The 21455-nt window shown below is 55.0% G+C and overlaps 1 protein-coding gene across 11 annotated transcripts in view; it reads right to left on the bottom strand.

Moving 5' to 3' along the window:
- Window positions 1-161: 161 nt before the first annotated feature.
- Window positions 162-21455, bottom strand: part of KMT2D (lysine methyltransferase 2D) — a 44849-nt gene continuing 23555 nt past the window's right edge. For 6 of the 11 annotated variants that reach the window (XM_055125453.1, XM_055125462.1, XM_055125459.1 and 3 more), the window contains exons 36-55: window positions 17440-17563; window positions 17228-17324; window positions 17068-17134; window positions 16714-16946; window positions 13762-16626; window positions 13492-13632; window positions 13199-13366; window positions 12885-13044; window positions 11479-11554; window positions 11216-11391; window positions 10996-11126; window positions 9634-9766; window positions 9426-9553; window positions 8163-9300; window positions 5968-6104; window positions 5748-5878; window positions 3848-4133; window positions 3361-3434; window positions 3174-3282; window positions 162-3040 (exon numbers count right to left, since the gene is read on the bottom strand). In XM_055125453.1, coding sequence (XP_054981428.1) covers window positions 2948-3040; window positions 3174-3282; window positions 3361-3434; window positions 3848-4133; window positions 5748-5878; window positions 5968-6104; window positions 8163-9300; window positions 9426-9553; window positions 9634-9766; window positions 10996-11126; window positions 11216-11391; window positions 11479-11554; window positions 12885-13044; window positions 13199-13366; window positions 13492-13632; window positions 13762-16626; window positions 16714-16946; window positions 17068-17134; window positions 17228-17324; window positions 17440-17563 — 6467 coding nt within the window. In that variant the 3' untranslated portion in view covers window positions 162-2947. The remainder of the gene's footprint in view (window positions 3041-3173; window positions 3283-3360; window positions 3435-3847; window positions 4134-5747; window positions 5879-5967; window positions 6105-8162; window positions 9301-9425; window positions 9554-9633; window positions 9767-10995; window positions 11127-11215; window positions 11392-11478; window positions 11555-12884; window positions 13045-13198; window positions 13367-13491; window positions 13633-13761; window positions 16627-16713; window positions 16947-17067; window positions 17135-17227; window positions 17325-17439; window positions 17564-21455) is intronic. The other 5 variants (XM_055125458.1, XM_055125460.1, XM_055125461.1 and 2 more) reach the window with 3 other exon arrangements.

The following is a 21455-nucleotide window of genomic DNA, read 5'->3' as shown; positions in this document are numbered from 1 at the left end:
GGCGCCGCGGCGCCACTTCCGCTACGTCAGGGCTGACGCCAGCGGAGGGCGGGCGCGGGCGCTTCCCCTTCCGGCGTGGCCCGCTCGGGGTCACCGCCTTCTCCGGGTCCCGCCGGAGCTCTCGGAGCCGGCGGACGGCGAGCGTGACGGGACGGAGCCGCTTGTATTTAAAATGTTCTTTTTTTATTTGTCGTTTAAAAACAAACTTGGAAGAAGCAAAATCCAAAACTTGCCCTTTGCCTCTTGCAACATAAGTTATGTACAATTCAGAATGATCGCTGATACAAAACATGCCAAGGACAGGGGCGCTGGGGCGGAGGGAGAGGGCGCTTTAAAAAAGGTCATCATTTCATCCGTTGTTACGAAGGACCAACCTTGCTGTACAGGATACACACAACACAAAATAAAGTCTTCACGGGATTCACACTTGTCAGCGATTTATTTTTTAAAAAGGGGGCAGGGTCCTGGAGGTGAAGGGGGGAGAAGACTGTAAAGGGGGGAAACTGAAAACTGAGTATGTGCAAGTGTAAACCAACCCAAAAGACAAACACGGGGGTGGGGGGGTGTTCTGATGCAATTATACAGGCGGGATACTTGAAAAACAAAACAAAACAAAAACAAAACCAACCAACAACCAAAATTCCAACCTTGTAGCTTGGATCTGAGTTAGTTTATATAAAAATTAAAAACTGTATAAGGTTTCTTCACTAAGTTCTACAGGCCTATGGGATACCTAGCATATGCTTACAAAGTCTGCCCCATCCCCCTTTTCCAATCCCAGGGCCGGAGCCCGGACCAGATCCTGACTCAAATGAGCCAACTGCCTATCCCTGTAGCCTAGGCCCTTTGCTCTTGGAAAAGGAACATACAATAGCTTCCGGGGCAGCAGCCCAGTCTCCTCACTGTCTGATCTAATTACAGCGGCTCCCGTGGGGTGGGGGTGGGGGATGTTATGCTCTTAAAACATTTGTAGCTTGAAACAGTTGAGGAAGCAGCTTAAAAAAAAAAAAAATCTCCCTACCCCCATCAATCCGCAACCCCCAAATTCAAAAACAAAAATAAACCTAAAATCACAACAGCGACCACACTTCCCCTCCAGCAGGTCTGCCCATCCACTGCCACCAAGCCCACCCCTACACTCCCGACATTTGATTCTTGAAAATATTAATTACAAAATGCCCCTTGCCCACAGCCCCTAGGCGAGAACTGCATATAAGCTTTACCTTCATCCCCAGGGTCCCTGCCACAGAGGGGCGGGGCCTCCCCACCCCCCTACCCCTATCCGCAGGAAGAGGTTGACTGCAGCACAAGCTTGGGCAGAAAGGGGGGGGAAGGGAGGCAGGACCCCGGCGCCCTCTGGCTCCCCCTGGGCCAGCTCACTTTTGTGCGTTATAACAGAGTCCAACTATACAACAGGGGGTGGGGATTGCCCGCCTCTGTACCCCCACTTTACAGCAGTCACAGCCAGGGGGTGGGGAGGAGGGGGTGAGGAAAGGGCGGTAGGTTGGGTAATGGAGGGGGCCCCCCCACAAGGGGAGCTCCATGTATCCGCCCCAAGCCCCCCTACCATTTATAAACTGGTTTTGTAAAAAGAAAATAGATATATTTATATAGAATATATAAAGCACAAAAATTAGTAGTTTTACATTTGCTCTCCCCGGGGGCTGGGGGAGAGGGGAGGGTTCTCACCTCCTGCCGGCTCCCCCATGCCCCACAAGACTATGTACAATCCCATGTATAAATAGATAAATACCCCCCACCCTCCCCGCGCTGACACTAAGCTCCCCACCCCCACATCACCACCCCTTCCCACCAGACCAGCAGCAGTTTGGTGACTGAGGGAAAGTGGGAGCTCCGGGCCACACTCCGCCTCACTGGGTATGGCAGCCACTCAGGGACAGCCCTTGCCCTGCCACCACCCACCCCATCTAGGGGCTGGAGGGCAAACAGGCTCGGGATGGGGTAGGGAAAACAGGAGGAAGATAGCCTGGTCCTAGGTTTAGCACACCCCTCCTGCCCCCATGTCCAGATGGAGAAGGAAGTCCTAGAACAACTAGGGGCCAGTTATCCCAGTCTTCATCATCAGCCTCAACCACCATCCCATGCCCAGAATTAAAAACAAAGATGGATTTTTGTTGTTGTTTTTTTCTTCCTCCTTCTACCCCCCTTCCACCCACTCAGAAGAGGGCAGTGAGGTGGGTGAGAGGGTTGGGGGCAGTAGGGGGCTTGGAGAGGGTCTCACATTTCAAAACAGCAAAAAATCCAACACTTAAATGAGGTAGGTGTGGGTGCGGGGTCTCCTTGCCCGGCTCGCCTAGCTTGCCCTCCTGGACAGCTGGATGCCTCTTTCCCGTTCATGTTGCATTTGTCAGAGTGGAAAACAAGGAAACACAACCCATAGAGAGACGGAAACACAGAGGAGAAGAGGGAGACAGAGACAGATCGGGGGTGGGGTGGGGGCGAGGGTGGGGGCAGGACCCGGCAGGCAGGGCCAGGTGTGAGCCCGGCCTTTGGGATTGTCAAGCTTAGTCAAGTCTCTTTGCAGCCTCGAGTTGGGCCGGAGAGGTCGGTGGAGCAGCGGGGCTGTGAGGCCCAGCCACACACCCTCCCCCCGTCCCTGCTGCCTCCCAGACGCTTCTGGGTAGTTCCCGGCCCATATCCCCCTCAAACCTGAGATGCCCAATGGCTGCTTCTATCTGGCCCCTTCTGGATCTGGGGGCAGAGATGCCAGCCTGGGGGCCGGTGGCGGGGAAGAGGGTTATCCCTGGTGCCCAGGGCGGGCTTGGCCGAGGGACCTTTGCCCGGGCCTCCTGCTCCAGGGGCTCCGGTCGGCCGGCAGCCCCCGCACTGGGTCCCGGCTCTGGCTGCTACCTCTCTTCCCCTTCATCCCTTTCAGGGAAGAGGTGGGGGTGGGGGGACGCCCCTGCCTGGTAGCCTCAAAAGCTTCTTAGTTCATCCATTTCCGACAATTCCAGGCTCCACAGTGGCAGGGGATCTTGTGCTGATCGTCCTCAAAATCAAACTGATAGTCATAGGTCAGCTGGAAAGAGAAGAGGTCAGGGTCAATGCCAGCTCCGGGAGGAAGGGCTGCTCCAGGGGGCGGTGGCCTGGGGAACGGAACTGCTCTTACACCTGGCGGGTGTGGGGGTGTGGGTGGGGGTCTCCACTCTTACCTCCTCTCCTTTGGGGATTCGCCGACTGGAGATGATGATGATTTTATCTTCCTTGTCAAATGTCACAACTTCCGCCACACAGTTAGGCGCACAGGAATGGTTAATGTACCTAGTATCAGGACAGAGTCAGGGATGCCAGCAGCCGAGCTGGGACCCCTGACTACCTTCTTCCTCATTCCTCTCTCACCTGGCAGGACCTCCGGTCAACGTAGCATCAATCACATGCTCATTGTTTATTCGGAACATGTAGATGCCTCGATTCTAAAAAGAAAGAGGGTGAAGAAGAATGGGCAGGAGTGTCAGTGAAAACAGCAGAGGCGAGAGCACTGCTGGGCACCTGCCTGGCTACAGGTCTGTCTACATTTCCAGTTCTTCTTCTCCTACCTCTCCCCTCCACCCCTTTTTCCCTTAGCTTTCTGGTTTGGGGGCCATATCCGGTAGTGCTCAGGGCTTACTCTTGGCTCTGCACTCGTGGATTGCTTCTGACAGTGCTCAGGGGACCACACATGGTGACGGAGACAGAGTCCAGGCTGGCTGTGTGCAAGGCCAGTGTGCTACGCACAGGACTGTCTCTCCAGCCCTCACCATGGAGTTCTGCCTGCGCCCCTGTCCCTGATCCTGTCTGCTACCCCTCGGCCGACCGCACACACTGAAGCCCCTCTGCCAGCACATACCTGCTCCTCATAGATTTTCTCCCTCCGGTTGGCTACCTCATTGCGAATGATGGTGCCGATGTACTCAATGACCATTGTGTGCTTTTCTAAGTCCTTGGCTGCATAGAGCCCCAGGCCCTGGATGCGGGACCGAGCCAGGTAAACATTGTTCTTCCACTCGGTGCGCAGTCGCCGGTACTGAGATGACTTGGAGTGCACAAACTGCTTGCTGTACGGGGTGTTGGTCTCGCCTGTGAAGGTGCTCTGATAGGCCTTGGACATGCTGGTGCTGTTCAGGGTATGAGGCCTGGGAGGTGACAGAGTCCATGACAAGACAGTTCTCCCGAAGAGCAAGCACAACCCCTGTGCCCCTGCCCGGGGGTGGGTGCCAGGCCTCGCGGGAGTGTGTGCTGTCTCAGGGAAGGAGTGGAAGCATCTAGGTCTCGGCTTTGGTGAGGTGGCAACTAGCTACAGGACCCTTCCAACACCCTGGGTGGCAGAGAGAGCCCAGGAAAGGGGTGGGGAGTGAGGGGTGTGGGGTCTGCACAATCCCTCTACACTGAGCCTGCTCTCCTGTCTCCCGCCTCCTACCACTCTCCTGCCAGACCATAATCCAAGGCCATGCTCCCATGGGAGGTCTCCCCCGGTGGCCCAGGCCTGGAATTCAAGCACATGGTCTGCTCAGTGGTCCAAGCCCCACCTTCTGCACACTCCAGAAGCCCTGAGAACGGGGGCTGTGTCTACCACACTGGACTGGCTCTGAATTCTCAGTCAGAAGATAGTCGCCCTCTCCTCTCTCCCAACAGCGGGGCTGTGTGCAGCCGGCTCAGTGCAGGGGAACGGCACTGCCCAGGAGGCCTTTCACCACCCGAAGGCACCAGCCCAACTCCCGCCCAAGTCCAGAGCAGTGGTTTTCAAACGTTCCCATCTCTTCATTTTCAAGCAGAAATTTTCTTTAACAAGATGTTACTGGAACTCCAATACATAAACTAGATGAAAACAGAGCTCTTATGACCGAATTGAATTTGGGAAAGGAGGAATTATACACAGGGAGGGCCACGTTCTGGCCATTCCCTTTACATGTCCCAGGATTTCTGGAATACACATCATTTGATAACCACTGCCGTAGAGCATCAAGGACCAGGGCTGACTTGGGCAGAGCCCAACACTCTACAATAGCCCAAGGAGCACCCGAAGACCTTCAGGAAACCCCTGCTGCCAGAGTCGGCCTCCCTCTCCCCAGGGACCAAGATCAGCTTCTGTGGTGCCCAGAAAGAACAGTGACCCACAAATCAAGAAGTAAGGTGCTGGTCCCAGCTGTGACCTTGAGCTAGTCACTTAACCTTTCTGGGTGTCAGTTTTCTCAGCTGTAAAATGGGGTCATACCACCTGCCCTACCTACCTCATAAGGTTGTTGTGAGGATCAAATGAGATAATGGATGTGAAAACGCTTTGAAAAAAAAAGTATAAAGTGCTATACAAATGTAAGGTTTTATGACTTTTCTATTATATTCCTAATTATCTTTGACCAACTCAGCTTGGGGAAAGGGAAGGCATCTCTAGCACTCCTGGGGTGTCTGAGGCTGGGGGAACTCAGGGGCCGCCCTGGAAGCAGCGGAGCAGAGAGCCGGCCACATCTCATCAGGTGTCACCAGCGTCTGCCCAGAACCTCCCCAGCAGCCATTCCCAGGGTACCCATGAGAAATCTGCTCTCGATCCTAGGTCAACCCAGTACACCTGACCTGGCTGAGCTCAGAAGGAGAAAGAAAGACCCAACAGACACCTGCACCCTCTACCCGGAGTCCTAGAATGAACCCTCAGCCTCTCCAAGGGAACGCTGATCTACCACCCAACCAATCGGCCAGAGAGGCCCTACCAACCCCGATTCCCCACGTTCCGTGCCCAGGCTCTGTAAGCTCACCGTTTGTAGTGTGTGAGGATTTTAGGCTCTGATCGGGCACAGCCAGTGGGGTTGATCATGAGTGGCAGCTCCATCAAGGGATGGCGTCCATAGCGGAATAAATAGTTCTGACAGCTCTCCACTCCAGGCAGCTGCGGGCACACATCATGCTCACCTCACACCCAGCACTCCGGGCAGGCCCGCAGCTCCCAGCCCCGCCTGGCCCGAGTCCCTTCCTTACTGATTCAGCTATGCGAAGCACGGCGTGCACCGTCAGTCCAAAGAGCTCCTCGCCCTTCAGGTACTCCGGGAAGAGTCGCAACATGTCAGCCTCTTTTCTCATGGCAGCCACGGGCTCAATGATGCGATTCCACACAGCTACCGGGTAAGGAGAGAAAGCAGCTCTCACAGATGACTTCTGCTCACTGCCTTTTTTTTTTTTTTTTAGGGTGGCAGGTGTGGAGGGAGCACACCCAGAAGTACTCAAGGCTTACTCGTGGTAGGCTTAGGAGACCGGTCACGTGAGGTGCCAGGGTGTGAACTCCAGCAGGCCTTGTGTAAGGCGAGGCCCTACCCGCTATAATTTTTTTTTTTTTTTTTTTGCATTTTTGGGTCAAAAGGCAGCAAGAATGAGGTTGGAGAAATGGTACGGCAGATACGAGGCTGGAGCGATAGCACAGTGGGTAGGGCATTTGCCTTGCACATGGCTGACCTTGGTTCGATTCCTCCGTCCCTCTTGGAGAGCCTGGCAAGCTACCCGTGGCGTATTCAATATGCCAAAAACAGTAACAGGTCTCACAAGGGAGACGTTACTGGTGCCCGCTTGGGTCATACCCAGCAATGCTCAGGGGTACTCCTGGCTCTGCACTCAGGAATCACTCCTGGCGGTGCTCGGTGGATCATATGGGATGCTGGGAACTGAACCCAGGTCGGCCGTGTGCAAGGCAAACGCCCTGCCCGCTGTGCTATCACTCCGGCCCCGTACCGGCTGTACTGTTGCTCCAGCCTCATTCTTGCTGCCTTCTGGCCCAACTTCATCCACAACTACAGCTGCTCTCTGGAGCTATACATCGCACTTTCAGAAAGGCAAGTGCTTCTTCAGGGCTCTCCTGACCCTCCGTTACATTCACCCTCAGCAAACAAGGTAGGCGGTTCTAGCCCTGGAGCATTACAATGTCTAGTGACACAGAAACGCGGAGAACCAGCTCAAGCCTTAAGGAGTCAGAACAGGGGCTGGAGAGAGAGCACAGCGGGTAGGGCGTTTGCCTTGCACGCGGCCGACCCGGGTTCTAATCCCAGCATCCCATATGGTTCCCTGAGCACCGCCAGGGGTAATTCCTGAGTGCAGAGCCAGGAGTAACCCCTGAGCATCGCCAGGTGTGACCCAAAAAGAAAAAAAAAAAAAGGAGTCAGAACAGCCAGAGTCTGGAGGGAGGCAGACTCTTTAAAATCTAGTACTGGCTAGAAAATCAAACCAAAACTTTTGACCTATGACTCAGGTTCTTTATAAGGTGGGGAGGGGGATAACTGGGCCATACCAAATGATCTCAGGAGCCACTTACTCCTAGCTCTGCTCATAGGAGTGACCCCTGGCAGTGCTTGGGGGACCACATATGGCATAAGGGGTCAAGAGGACAGGGTCGGCGCGTGCATGGCATCTCTCCAGTCCCAAGACTCAGTTTCTTGATGTATAAACTGAGTGTATATGAACTGCTCTATTAGTTTTGTTATTAACATAAAACTAAGATAAAAGCATTTTTTTCCAGAGAAAAACAAGCAAAACAACTTAAGGATCTTAAGATTTGATGAGCTGGTACTGTAGATGCCTTGCACACACCCGACCCGGGTTCGATGCCCAGCATCCCATATGGGCCCCTGAGCACCACCAGGAGTAATTCCTGAGTGCAGAGCCAGGAGTAACCCCTGTGCATCAACCCCTGTGCATCACTGGGTGTGACCCAAAAAGCAAAAAACAAAAAAAGGAATGAGCTAATGATATGTCTCAGAACTCCTTTAGTTCTACTGAATGTTGAAAAGGAGCTAAAAAAAGGGGCCCAAGTAATAAATAGTACAGTGGGGAGGGTGCTTGCCTTGCACATTTCCAGCACTACATACGGTCCCCCAAGCCCACCAGGAGTGATCCCAGAGTACAGAGCCAGGAGTAAGCCTGAGCACCACCAGCTGTGGCCCAAAAAAAGAAAAGAAAAGGAGTTAAAGTATTTAAAATTAGGGAGCAAAATCTCTCCACTCAAGAGATTTTAAAGATTTCACTGGCTAGAAGTCGGTGACAGACTGGGCATCCAGAGGCTTACGCCAGGCCGTGTTCAGGGAGGAAGGTCATGCAAAGCACCTTGCTGATCTCTTCTCAGCCTTGGAGACTGAGTCCACGAGAAATGTGCCCAACCCCAGCTTCCACTTTGCGGACCCAGTGCTCACCCTGAGGAGAGGCGTCCGTGAAGATCAGGTCCTCCAGGCCCTGCTCAGTGACTCTGATGACAAACTCTGGTCGCCCGTTGTTCTCACCGATCGAGCAGCGGTAGCAGCAGCGGCGGTTGTTGGTGCGGAGGCTCCAGTAGATGCGTGTGGCCTCATAGCCCACGGGATACAGGGCGGTGGCACTGTGGAAGTCGGCCATCTGGTGGGGGAGCAGCTGTCCGATGGCGTGGAACACCAGGCCCCCCACTCGAAACATGTGCAGCCGTTCTCCCCGCTGGATGATGCTGGCAATCTGCTTCACCTCATCCCGCTCGATGTAGACCCGTCGGAAGACAGCGAAGGAGCTCAGCTCCTGTTCACAGGGTCCCTTGATCTTATGCATCGGACAGAGCATGGTCTTGTCCTTAAAGAACATGCACTTGGCGCGAATGGCGCAGGCAAAATGGTAGACATTGGGGCAACGCATTCGATTGCAGCTGCTGGTGGCCCCCGTGCGCTGGCACAGGGAGCACTTGGTCAGCAGTCCTCGGTGCAGGGCGACCTCCACGTTCATCAGGGCCCCACCCTGGGTCTCATAGACCTCTGTGGACCACAGGGCACAGTTGAGGTGCACCCAGAGGTCCAGGTCCAGGTTCAGCAGGCGAGCAGGCCCGTCAGTGGCCCCGTCGCCCTCCTCGTGGCAGAAGCAGCAGCGTCGCATGTCTCTAGGCACCTTGTCGGGGCGCAGGGCTGTGCCGAGCTGTTCCATGAACTCGGCCACCTCCCGCTCGTCCTCCTGCCGCCCTCCCTTCTGGATAGTCAGGAGCAGCCGCAGTCGCTTCCAGCGTACCCCCTTCCACTTTTTGAGGCGAGGGGGGCGCGAATCTTCACCCTCTTCAGGGGGCCGGGCTCGGGGCTTGGGCCGGGCTGACTCAGGAGATGAGGCCAGAGGCAGAGGAGAGGGGACTGACGGCTCAGCCGAGGGTTCAGCTGGGAGTTCAACGAGGGGTTCAGCAGGGGGGCTGGCAGGAGAAGGTACCAAAGGGGACGGGGGTGGGGAGGGCTCTTCCGGAGGAGGGGCAGAAAGCTGTCGAACGTCCAGATTCGAGACGTTGTAGGTGTAGCTGTGCTGGGTGGCCGGCTCGGGGGCGGGACTTTCCTAGGGATGGCCAGCACACGCACCGCACCGTTAGTGTCCATACCTCGCTCCCAACCTCCCTCTGCTTCCACTCAGACCCATTCTCCCCGAAGCCCCCTGCCTCCCTGATCAGCCCCAAGACTCACCTGCTTCAGGAGGCTTAGGATGTCAAGCTGGCTCTTGAGGGTATAGCCAGGCAACACTGCATCAAACTGCTTCAGCCAGTCAGGGCCAGCCTCTGAGTTCTTGCCTCCCAGGCCCTTTTCCTTCCCTCCTGCCAGAAGGAAGGGGTCAGAGCCCGCTCCTGCAGCAGCGCTGCCCTCAGGTCCCGAGGAGTTTTCCTGCCACACTCACCAGGGCCCTCTGCGTCCACTTTCTTAGGCTCGATGCCTGCCCGCGCAGGGCTCTCTGGGAACAGCACCTCATAGGAGTTGGGGATCTTCACGCTCAGCAGCTCTGCCACTGCCACCATCACACCATTCAGGTTCTGCTGGGGCAGGAAGAGACGGGCCGCTTTAGGGACACTCAACACACAACTCGCCTGCCCTCTGCCATCCAGCTCCTCTCACAGCGGCCTCCCCCAGACTCCTGTGGAGGGCCTCGCAGAAGCCCACCAAAAAAGGAACCCGTATTAACTCACACATACCATACCCACAACTCAGAGACTTCTGTGGGGCATTAGCAAAGCAGAGGACCCAAGGTAAGAGATCTGTTGTGCTGGTTTTTTGTTGTTCTTTTTTGGTGGGGAGAAGGCAAATCTGACAGTGCTCAGGGATCTGGTGGTTATTCTCAGCACAGTACTCAGGGGTTTCCCACCACTCCTGCTCAGACTGGTGCAAGGGGCTAAACCCAGGGCTCTGGCATGCAAAACATGTGCCTCAGTCCTTCGAGCTACCTCCCAGCCCTACTGTGTTTTTTTTGGGGGTTACACCGGCGATGCACAGGGGTTACTCCTGGCTCTGCACTCAGGAACTACCCCTGGCGGTGCCCGGGGGACCATATGGGATGCTGGGATTTGAACCCAGGTCGGCCGTGTGCAAGGCAAACGCCCTACCCGCTATGCTGTCACTCCAGCCCCTCCTACTGTGTTTTTTAAACTAGCATTCCCAATTGTCTTTGACTACAAAACCCTGCTAATATTATAAAGCAGGAAAAAAAATGTTTCCCTTCAGGCCAGGAATATAGCGCAACAGTAAGTACTTGTCTTGCGTGTGTGAGGCCCTAGGTTTGATCCCTCACACTACCAGAGAGGAAAAAAGGAAAGAAAACAAAACTCAGTGGTACAGTACTTGTAGAAAGCAGCCTTGGGTTTAACATTAGGCACATACACAAATGGCTATCAAATATCCTTCAGTTTCACCAAATGGCACTGGGTCGTGCTGTCTTGTCGCCTTTATGGCATTTGCCTTTCTACTTGCTGACCTGTATCTTTCTCACTGGACTATGAGGCCCTGGGGGGGGAGGGAATGCATTTCATTTACCCCTGCCAGAATTTCAGCCTTTTTTTTTGAGGGGGGTGGGCCTTTCTGGCCACATCCTGCAGTGCCAGGATGGAACTAAGAGCAGCTGCAGTTTGCAAAGCAAGGGTATGTAAGTATACCCAGGGCTACGCTCTCCAGCCTCATGACTCCCTAGCTGCGAGTGATGTGATCTCTCCAGGGACTGACTGCCCACACACCAATGTCCCCTTGGCCTCCAAGGCACCCCTGGACATACCTTGGCAGCAGCGGCAGAGACTGTCAGCATGACCGACACCTCACTTCCTTTGCCCTTTTCCCAAGCTGTGGTAGGCAGCTTTCCAGGGGCGTCCAGGTCCAGGACCCCGTAAGGTTTGGTATCTGGGAAGACTAATAAGGAGTATGAGCTGCAGCTGCCTCTCCCTGGCCTCTGCCAAGCCCACGGCGGCAGGCGGGCTCCTTCCCAGAGCCCCACTCACCCGGGATGCTGGCCCGAGGAATGATGGGGATGACGGGGGAGAGAGCCCGATCATCCTGCTCCCACCGGCCAGAGCCCAAATGGGGGAAACGAGGGGTCTCCTCCCCCAGGATGCTCTCAGGGGATGAGGCTGGCACGATGCTGTCGGGAGAGTCACTGTCCTCATCACTCTCCATCCTGTGGGCCACAAGCAGACACCGATCGGCCACGGCACCTTGCAGACCCCACTTCCCAATCCAGAGGCTGCTCCCCACCCCTTCCCACCTGACATCCTCGGTCTGATTGTGAGGAGGTGTCGGCAAGGCAGCCAGCAGGTCCAGACTCTTCACTTCTGACGCATCTGAGGGGAAGGCAGGGAGGAGGAAGGTGGGTTGAGGGCACAGAGCAGATTTCTCCCCATAGCTCAACACAGCTAGCCCGGTCACTGCCGGCTCAATCACTCACCCCATATGGTTGCTTAGGGCAAATAAACAATATTTATTAATACTTTCCCATGTGTAAATCTTGGGGGTAGGGGTGGGCTATACCCAGTGTTATTCAGGGACTATTCCTGGCAGTGCTTAGGGGACCACATATAATGCCAAGGATTGCACCTGGGTTGGCTGCATGCAAGGCAAGTGCCCTGTCCACTATACTATCTCTCTGGCTCCAAACCCTGAATTTTCATTACTCTTCAATCAGATTTTTCTCTCCCCTATTTGGGTCGCACCCTATTTGGGCTACGCTCTACTCCATCCTTGGGGGAACGTACATGGTACAGAGATATTAGCCTCCTACATGCAGTGCAGGCACTCAGCCTGAAAACTACTTCCCTGGCCCCTTTTATAATCTTCTTCAGGGGAGCGGGGTGGGAGTGGGGGTCTACACCTAGCTGTGCTCAGGACTTACTCCTGGCTCTGCCCTCAGGTACCACTCCTGCAGCTCAGGGCATCATGTGGAGATGCCGGGGATCGAAACCTGAGTCAGCTGCCAGCAAGGTAAATGCCTACCTGCTGTATTACCACTCCAGTTCCCCACTTATAATCTTCCATAAATTTCCTTAGGTATTATAACCTGCTTTACAATGAGGAAACAGGCTCACAAAAGTCAACGCCATTACTTAGCTACAGTAATCTGCCAGATGAGTGCAGAAACAGAACAAATCCAGATGAGACTACAGCTCTGACCCACTGATGCTGGCCTGCGCCCTAGGAACAAATGCTTCAACAACACTCTCCTTGCAAACCACCTCCCCCACTGCCTAGTTCTAGACTCCAAAAGTCCATCCTCGCCTTCAACCAACTGATCAGTTCTGGGTTTTTTCATCTGGTTTGGTTTTGTTTGGGGGCCACACTGAGCGGTGCTCGGGGCTTACTCCTGGCTCTGCACTCAGGAACCACTCCTGGTGGGCTTCTGGGCTAAGGGAGGGCTGGGATCACACCTAGTTCAGCCCTGGCTCCTCTGTTTGGTGCTGTTGACAGGGAGAGAGCAGGTTCTCACTCCCTTGAGGAAGGTGCTCCATCACGGAAACTGACAGTCCAACCAACCCGTCCTGAGGAAAGCCTTCCTGCCTCTGGTCATCTGTGGCCCGAACAATGGGCAACACGCAGCTCACTCCCACCCTCAGCTGTGTGGAGGGGCACTCACTAGCCTGGACCTAACACGAGAAGCCCTCTATGTCTGCGGCTTACCCCTCAGTGTCCCTTCAGAGTCCCGGGCAGAGGCGGCATCCTTGGGCTGCTCCCCGAGGTCTTCTGATGCAGTGACACCATTGACCATCTTCTGCTGCACCGATGGGGGCGGGGTGGGAGGCAGCGACGAAGGTGGTGTCGGCGGGTTACTCAGGTTATTCTGGGGGCGGGGGTGGGGTGTTGTGTGCAAGGTGGCACGGGGAGACAGCCATGACCCCTGGCCCTACACTATACCAGCAATTTCTTCAAGTCTCCCACTCCCAGCTGCCCTCCCCAGCACCCCCTCACCCCCAAAGGCACCGCCACTTCTCTACCTTGGTAAGCAGCTGGGAATAGTAGTCGGGGCCAGCGGGCAGCACACCACTTCCAAAGGCCCCCCTCAGCTGGCACTGCCCATTGACTGGACAGCCACTGCCAAAGGGAGCAAAGAGGCTAAAATTGGCCGTGATGGTCGGCTCCGTTAGAGGCAGCAGGGACAGCTCCTAGGAGGGGCAAGATGACAAGGTTGGAAGCCTGTAGCACGTACATCTCTGCCACTGCACGGCTGGGGAGCAGGGTGCCCCCGCTATCCTGGGTTGGGACCAGGGGACTGGCTCCCGGGGGTCACCTGTTTCAGCTGTTTCAGCAAGGCCTCGTTGGCCCTGACCCCGTCCTCCTTCCGCAGCTTCTTTCGGGAGCTCACCAACCTGTCGCTCGCCTTCTGCACCCGCTTGGGCTTCAGTGTCAAAGGCTTCCTGGCTGCTGTGTCCTAAGCCGGATAAACCCTAGTCAAGGCTGCTGTCCTGAGCCCTCACCTCTTCTGTTTGACCAGACCTGCTCACTCTGCCCCTGGCCTCCAGGCCCATTCTCTCTTCTGTGCTGGAGTTACAGTACTCACCTCCTTATTGTTGGGGGTACCCTGTAGTTTCTGTTCCAGCCCTGCCAGTTTGCTGTCAATGTGACCGTTGATTTCAGCTCGCAGCCCCTCAGGGCCCCGCCCAGTGCTGAGTTGTACGTTCTTTGCCCGGAGAAGTTTCTGCAAGAGCAGATGGCCAGCTTCCGAGCGGGAGCCTGCCAGCAGGAGGTGGTTGCTGGTGCCTGCTGCCCCCACTGGCTCCCCGTTGGCCTCTCTCTTCACCGCCTGGGCTCCCAGGACACATGGTTCTTCCCGAGGCTCCTGCTTGATGCTGAGATGGGGTGACTCAGGTACCACCTGTCCATTCACCTGCTCCAGGTGCCCGGGTACCAGACTGCTCTGCTCCGGCTTCTGGGCTTCCGTGAGGTTGTCTGGAGGATCCCAAGGTCCCAACCCCTTGCCAAAGAAGGTATCTGCAAGCTGGGTAGCAGCAGGCGAGACCCTCCCAGGAGGTAGCTCCAAGGGTGGTCCCTGGGGCTTAGGGGTCCCTGGTTGGGTGGGGGTGAGCTGGGAACTGGGGGAAGGTAACTGTGAGGAAGATCTCTTTGGCTCTTGGGGGCTGGAAGGTGGAGGTGGAGGGTGGCCAGTCCCGAGGACTGGGCCTGTCGATAAGGCTCCTTGTGGGGTGGGGAGCCGGGGAGGGCCCTGGGGTCGAAGCCCTGCCCCGAGCTCTTGTAGGGGACCCGTCTGGGTTCCAGGGAAGCCCCCAAGCTGGGGCTGACGGCCCAAGAGGCCCTGGAGGGGAGAGGACTGAGCCCCAGGCTCCTGGTAGGGTGGGGTCTGGCGGATGGGCTGCCCCTGCTGCAGCTGCCGCTGCATGAGGAGGACCTGGAGCTGTTGCTGCTGCTGCTGACTCAGGTGCCGCAGCTGCGGGTTTTTGGCCAGGACACCCTGGAGCTGTGCTCGGAGCTGACCCACTGTGGGGGGTGTAACTCCAGCCCCCGGCAGGCTCTGTGGGACAGGTCCCGGTTTGGCAGGCGGTGGCCCTGCATTATTTTGCACAGGCCGCTCTAGTCCGATGGGCTGTGGGGAACCCAGAAGGTTCTGGGTCATAGGCCCAGGCTGTTCCCCGATGCAAACAGAGGACTGGGCCAACAGGTGGGGCACAGACGCAACCTCAGATGATCCACTGCCCGGTGGCCCGTGACTTCCCACACCTGCCGAGTGGAGCAAGTTAACCTGCTGCTGCTGCTGCTGCGGGCCCGGGAGCCTCAGAGGTGGTTGCAGCTGTACAGAGTTGGGCTGAGGCTGGGCCTGGGGCTGGACGAGCAGGAGCTGGGGGTCCCCAGAGAGTGAGGATTTTACCTCCCCTGGCTCAGTGGCCACAGACTCAGGAAGAGCCCCCATTGCCAAAGGCCCTCCCTGATGAGTGGAGGGCCCCTCTGTGGCCTCAGGAGGAAGGGCCGTCTCTACCATGCTTTGCTCCTTGCCCGCCAGGAGGAGGGCCGGGCCCAGGGATCCTGGGCTTGAGAAGTGTTGAAGAGACTTGGCTGGTATGGCAGGCCCCAGAGCCACCTGTGGCTGCGGCTGCGGCTGCTGCGGAGACAGCAATGTCCGACTCTGGCTCAAGAGGCCCAGCTGCTGCTGTTGCTGAAATTGTTGTTGCTGTTGCTGCAGCTGCTGCTGCTGCTGCAGCTGCTGCTGCTGCTGTTGCAGGTGTAGCTGTTGTTGCTGTTGCTGCAGCTGCTGCTGTTGCTGCAGCTGCTGCTGCAGCTGTTGTTGCTGCTGCTGTTGATGTTGTTGGTGTTGTTGGAGCTGCTGCTGCTGGAGCTGCTGCTGCTGCTGGAGCAGCTGCTGTTGCTGCTGGAGCTGCTGCTGCTGGAGCTGCTGCTGCTGCAGCTGTTGTTGCAGCTGCTGCTGTTGCAACTGCTGCTGCTGCAAGGAGCCCATTGGCTGGGCACTCAGTTTTGGTGGTGCACTGTGTGGCATGAGCCCCTGCTGCAGATGGGCAAGTCCTGCCATGGAGCCCTGCTGTTGGTGTTGCTGCTGCTGCTGAGCTGTGACCAGTCGGTGTCCCATAAGGCCCTGGCCCTGCTGCGCCAGCTGGGGGGAACTCAGCACCCGGGACTGGGTTAGAAGCACCTGTCTGTGAGGGCCCTGGGAGCCCAGAGCTCCAGGGTGCTGCTGCTGCTGCTGCAACACCGCTACCTGAGCAGGGCCCAGCATGCCCTGGGACCCCTGGTGTGGCTGGGGGGACAGCTGCTGGACCAGAAGGCCTTGATGGCTGCTGGGAGGAAGAAGGCCCTGGGGCTTAGGACCCAGAGCCTGGTTCACCTGTACACCCGGGCCCTGCTGCTGTTGCTGCTGGATCGCCACCTGTCCTAGGAGGTGTTGCTGCTGCTGCTGCTGCTGCTGCTGCTGCTGCTGCAATTTCTGGGCCATCTGCATACGCTGCTGCTGCAGCTGTAGCTGCCTCTCCTGTAAAAGCCTGGAATCGGGTCCAAGGCCTCGGAGAGCAAGGTTGCCAGGGAAGAAGCCCCCGGAGGGGCCAGCCAGGGCCCCAGTCCCACCAGAGTGTTGCTGCTGCTGCTGTGCCAGGGCTGTGTTGAGGAAAGGACCACCAGTCTGTCCGGGCAGAGCCATGCCTCCTGGCGGCAGGCGAAGCCCTCCAGCTTGCCCACCAGGGGGCCCCTGAGGTGGCTGCAGCCCATGGCCAGGAAGCAGCTGACCAGGGAGCTTGGTGAGTACCCGGGGACTCTGAGAAGGACTAAGGGCCAGCACGGCTGAGTGCTGCTGCTGCTGCTGCTGCTGCTGCTGTTGCTGTTGCTGCTGCTGCTGCTGCTGCTGCTGCTGCTTATTCCGATACTCCGCCATGAGATTAGTGTGCTCCTTCTGCTGCTTCCGGACCTAACACGGAGGAGTAGGGAAGTCAGCTGGGTGCCTCCCCACCCATGCCATCCCTCCTCTGCCCAGGCTGAAGTTTACTTTCCCCACCTGATCCAGCTGTTTCTGGATCTTGCTTTGCTGCTCTGTAACCAGCTTGAGTTTCTCAGCATCAGCCTCTGGGAACTCCCGGCCAGCCTTTTTGGCAGTCCGCTGCTTGGCACACAGTGCCTTCCGGGACTTGCGGTGCACTCCGATCTGCTCCTCCAGCACCTTCAGCTGCATCTGTAGGAGCTGCTGGGTATGGAACAGCCACTCCTCGTACTGCCGCTGATCAGCCTCATCTGGAAAAGGCAATGGGGGGAGGGGGGTCATGTTAGAGCTGCAGAACCATGATCCAGCCCCTCTTCATCCACACATTCGAGGTTATTCCTTTACATACGCCCTCCCCAGCCCCATACTCACTGATCACTCCCTGGGCAAAAGTGGGTGGATTGGGACGAGGCTGAGAGGGGTCACTGGAACTCCGATCCTGTGATGAGAGAGACCGTTAGAGGTTCACTGCTCCATACCAGGGCATAAGAAGGGTAGCCCAAAAGCACAGGGACCAAGTTCTTTCTCCTACCTGACTGCTTACCTGGCCACTCCCAGCTGCCACATGGTTCTGCAGGTCACTACCTGGCCCCCCTGACAATCTTTGGGCGAGTAGGGACACTTGCTGCCTGGATTCCACCAAAGCAAAGAGAATAATGGTAATGGGGAAAGCTGAAGGGACAGGGAAAAAGGAGAAGGGACTGGGAAAAGCAAAGGCCCAAGCCTCTACCACCCCAGTCTTACCTGTTCATGCCAGGTGCCACGCCAATGCTGCCCTGAGCCATCACCTTCTTGATGCCTTTCAAAGCTACCATTTTGGCCTTTGCAATGGGATCAATGATATCTTCTGCAGCAAATTTGTCCAGGTCTGAACAAGCAAGAGTTAAGTGAGGGGTGGGCACTGGGCCAGTAGTCCATCCCACATCTTTTATTCCATCCAATACCTTGACCTCTACCGGCTCAAGAGAGGACATGGAGCAGGAGGAAATCTATTGGGCTAGGAACGAGGTGGCCCAAGGAGTACCTCCACTGGATTTTTTTTTCTTTTTGGGTCACACCTGGTGATGCACAGGGGTTACTCCTGGCTCTGCACTCAGGAATCACTCCTGGTGGTGCTCAGGGGACCATATGGGATGCTGGGAATCGAACCCAGGTCGGCTGCGTGCAAGGTAAATGCCCTACCCATTGTGCTATCGCTCCAGCCCGCACCTCCACTCTTAATAGTAGGACATGTGGCCTTGTTTTATCTTGCACCGTGACAGAAAACGTTGCTCGCTAAGTTGTTAAGCCCATAAGTCAATGTCATTTCACTTGTGCCTCAGTTTACTCCTCTATTCAGTGGAGATGGTGACTCTTACTCTGCTTTCCTCACAGAGCAATGAGGGGATCAAGTGAGGCAAGACCATCAGTACTACTTTAGGGCTAAGGAAGCACTCTTGAAATGTGTTTCAGGTAACTGGTACAGCGCAAGAACCCAAACGTAGGCTCTACTAGATGCCAAAGCCCGCTCTCCTAACCTACCCAAGATGCCAGGTAGAGAGAAAGAAGCAACCACCATGACCTTAAATCCTCCCAAAATCCTAAAAACTGAACACTTCTCCACTGTTCAGAAAAGCTAACTAATTCTCCTAAATTAAGAAAAATTTCCACTGAATTCCATCACCTCAAGATTGCGCCTTCCAGAGAACCAAATCTGCCAAAACCCTTCAGGTATCTGGGTACTTGTGGTGAAAACGCCAGGGCTTCTCCGGGCTGGGCTAGGTGACCTACCCACCACCTCTCTGTACTTCCAGAACACCCAGCAGCCACACCCACACCCCACCACTGCAGTCTATGTACGCTCATCTACTGGCCTTGTTCCAGAGACTCAAATCAATCTCGAAAGAGATCACCTAGTTACAAAAATGCCTCGGACGCCCATTCCCACCTGAGACCACTGAGTGCTCCTGGATGTGGAGGAAACAGCTCCCGCCCAAACAAAAGCCTGGGCAACTGCTCCCACACCCCAAAGCTGCCACCCAGTTCAAAATTTAACTACTGCCTACTGCCCACTTAAGAATTCTAGATTTTTTTGAGCACACGCCTCACAGCCTCAGGAGGTCTCCAATGTCTACAACACTGACATCTCAGTAGTGGATGGGATGTAATAGAAACCAATCTAGACTAACAAAAACCTTAAAAGAGGTTAACTTGCAACCACAGTTTAGTAAACCCCCAAGCAAGGGATTAATGTCCCCATGGTGAGATACAATTTTCAAATTTTCTTCTAGACATTTTTTTTTTTCTTTTTGGGTCATGTCTGGCGATGCACAGGGGTTACTCCTGGCTTTGTACTCAGGAATTACCCCTGGCAGTGCTCAGGGGACCATATGGGATGCTGGGAATCGAATCCGGGTCAGCCGTGTGCAAGGCAAATGTCCTACCCGCTGTGCTATTGCTCCAGCCCCTACAGATACATTTTTGATCACTTTTAAAAGCTAATCATTTAGGGGTAACAAGCAATATAAAATAAATCACAGTTGCCCTGCTACGGGGCAGATGGGAAAATGGACACGATGGTGGTGGCAAGGTGACAGTGGTGGTGGGATAGGTGTCAGAATACTGAATGCCTGAGGCAAATCTTCATGAATAACTTTGTAAAACCATGGTGTTTAAATCAAGTGGGGGGGAAAAAGCAAAATAAAATTTCCCTCTCTACCCCTACCCCTTCGCTTTACTATTGCTTTGATGGTTGGGATTTGCATATACACCTGTCTGTAGTTTTGGGGATTTTTGGGTTTTTTGGTTGTCAGGAATCAAACCCAGGGTCTCACATCTGTGACGCATGAGACCTAGCAGGGAGCCACACCCCTAGCTGGGGCTACACAAGTCTTCAGTGCTCACTCAATGGTGCACTCAGAGACCCCACTCCTTTAGTTACGGTGCCTGCCGCATGCCCACCAGGCTTCTCTTAGCTGAAGCATACAGTTCTGGTTGTTGTGCCCAAAAGGGATCACTGTGGCATCAGCACACAAGCCCGTCGCTGCCTGGTTGTTACTTACCAGGGATTTTACCCTTAGTTGCTCACACACACCGGGTGGCGGTGAGGCTGGAAATCACTGGAAGCACCAGACATCACAGAGAGCAGAGTTGCCAGGACCACACTTGGCAGATGTGGCACACTGGGCGATCTGAGCTGTGTCTGTAGGAGTCTAAGCCCCTGGTGCTATTCCTCTGGCCCCAACTTCCTTGTTAGGGGCCACGCCTTGCAGTGCTCAGTGACTCTCCTTGCATCCTGCATGCCAGTTAACTTCCACTCCATCCTGCTAAGCAGGATTTCTCTGGCCTGACTCTCCACGTTTTATGTATTGATGTAGTTATTTCTGGTTTGGGGGTCACATGTAGCAGTGCTTGCAAACTACTCCTGGAGCAGTGCTCCAGGGACCATATAGTGGTTGGGATTGAACATGGGCCTCTAGCATGTAAAGCCTACACTCAGACCACTGAGCTCTCTGACTTTTTTTTTGCTTTTTGGGTCACACCAAAGCTCAGGGGTTACTCCTGGCTTTGTACTCAGGAATTACTCCTGGCAGTGCTCAGGGGACCATATGGGATGCCGGGGATTGAACCCGGGTCAGCTGCGTGCAAGGCAAACGCCCTACCCGCTGTGCTATCACTCCGGCCCCTGAGCTCTCTGACTTTTTGTTTTGTTTTAGAACACATCCCCATCCACAGCCAGCAGCGTTCAGGGGCTCAGAGGTACCTTGGGCAGTGCTCCAGGTACCACATGCAGTACCAGGGAGTGAACAGGGGCTACTGCACATAAGGCAAGCACCTTAATGGCCCCGAACTATATCTCTGGTCCCCTTGCCAATTTTTTTTTCCTAGTTTTTAATTTTTTTTTTGACAGGTCACACCCAGAGATGCTCAGGGGTCACCCCTTGCTCTGCACTTAGGAATCACTCCTGGCAGTGCTTGGGGGACCAAATGGGATACAGGGAATTGAACCCAGGTTGGCCTCGTGCAAGGCAAATGCCCTACCCGCTGTTCTATTGCTACAGTCCCTCGTCCTTGCCACCATTTAAAGGATTGACCAAAATCCTTCTCCAGATATTCTGAACCTATGAAAGAGTGAAAAGGCTCAAAGGACCAGTGTTCAAACTCCAGCTCTTTGGTGTTATCTTAGGAAAGTTACTTCCTTCAGTTTCCTCCATGCCTGTTTTCGCTCCCACCACCAAAGAGCATAGTAGTACTTTTTAAACTGAGCTTGTTGTGATTAAATTAGACAATAGATGTAAAGTGCTCAGGATACTACTTGGTAAATTGTAATTCTCAGTGTTACAGTAACAATGCAATCATAGTTAACAGCTGTATTTGACTGCACTATCACAAAGCCATCCTTGTCCCCAATACTCTGGTGGTGTCCACTCATTACCTGACCCAGTCTACTCCAGCCAACCATTTCTGCCTCTGCAAACACCCCATAGGCTTTCTTGCTACTAGTCTCCTGAGTCACTGCACCTGCCTGAACTGGTCTATTCACTTTTCTTCAAGTCCTCAAGTTCAATCTCCCTACAGCTACAAAGACTTAGCAAAAATCTGTGTTTCCCTGACTTCCATGCATTTGCTTCCCTTATGCACTCAAACAGCTGAATCCCTGTTATTTATACCAGAATTATTCCTCTCATTTAAAAAGTGTGTTTGCCTATACTTTAAGAATGGTACTGAGCCAAATTTCTTTATGTCCCACCTTCCCTAAGTAGGGATCATCAGGCCTGCAG

The sequence above is a fragment of the Sorex araneus genome, chromosome 2 (assembly GCF_027595985.1).
Source record: "Sorex araneus isolate mSorAra2 chromosome 2, mSorAra2.pri, whole genome shotgun sequence".
NCBI classification, from domain to species: Eukaryota; Metazoa; Chordata; class Mammalia; order Eulipotyphla; family Soricidae; genus Sorex; species Sorex araneus.
This window is presented reverse-complemented; position numbering and strand designations above follow the sequence as displayed.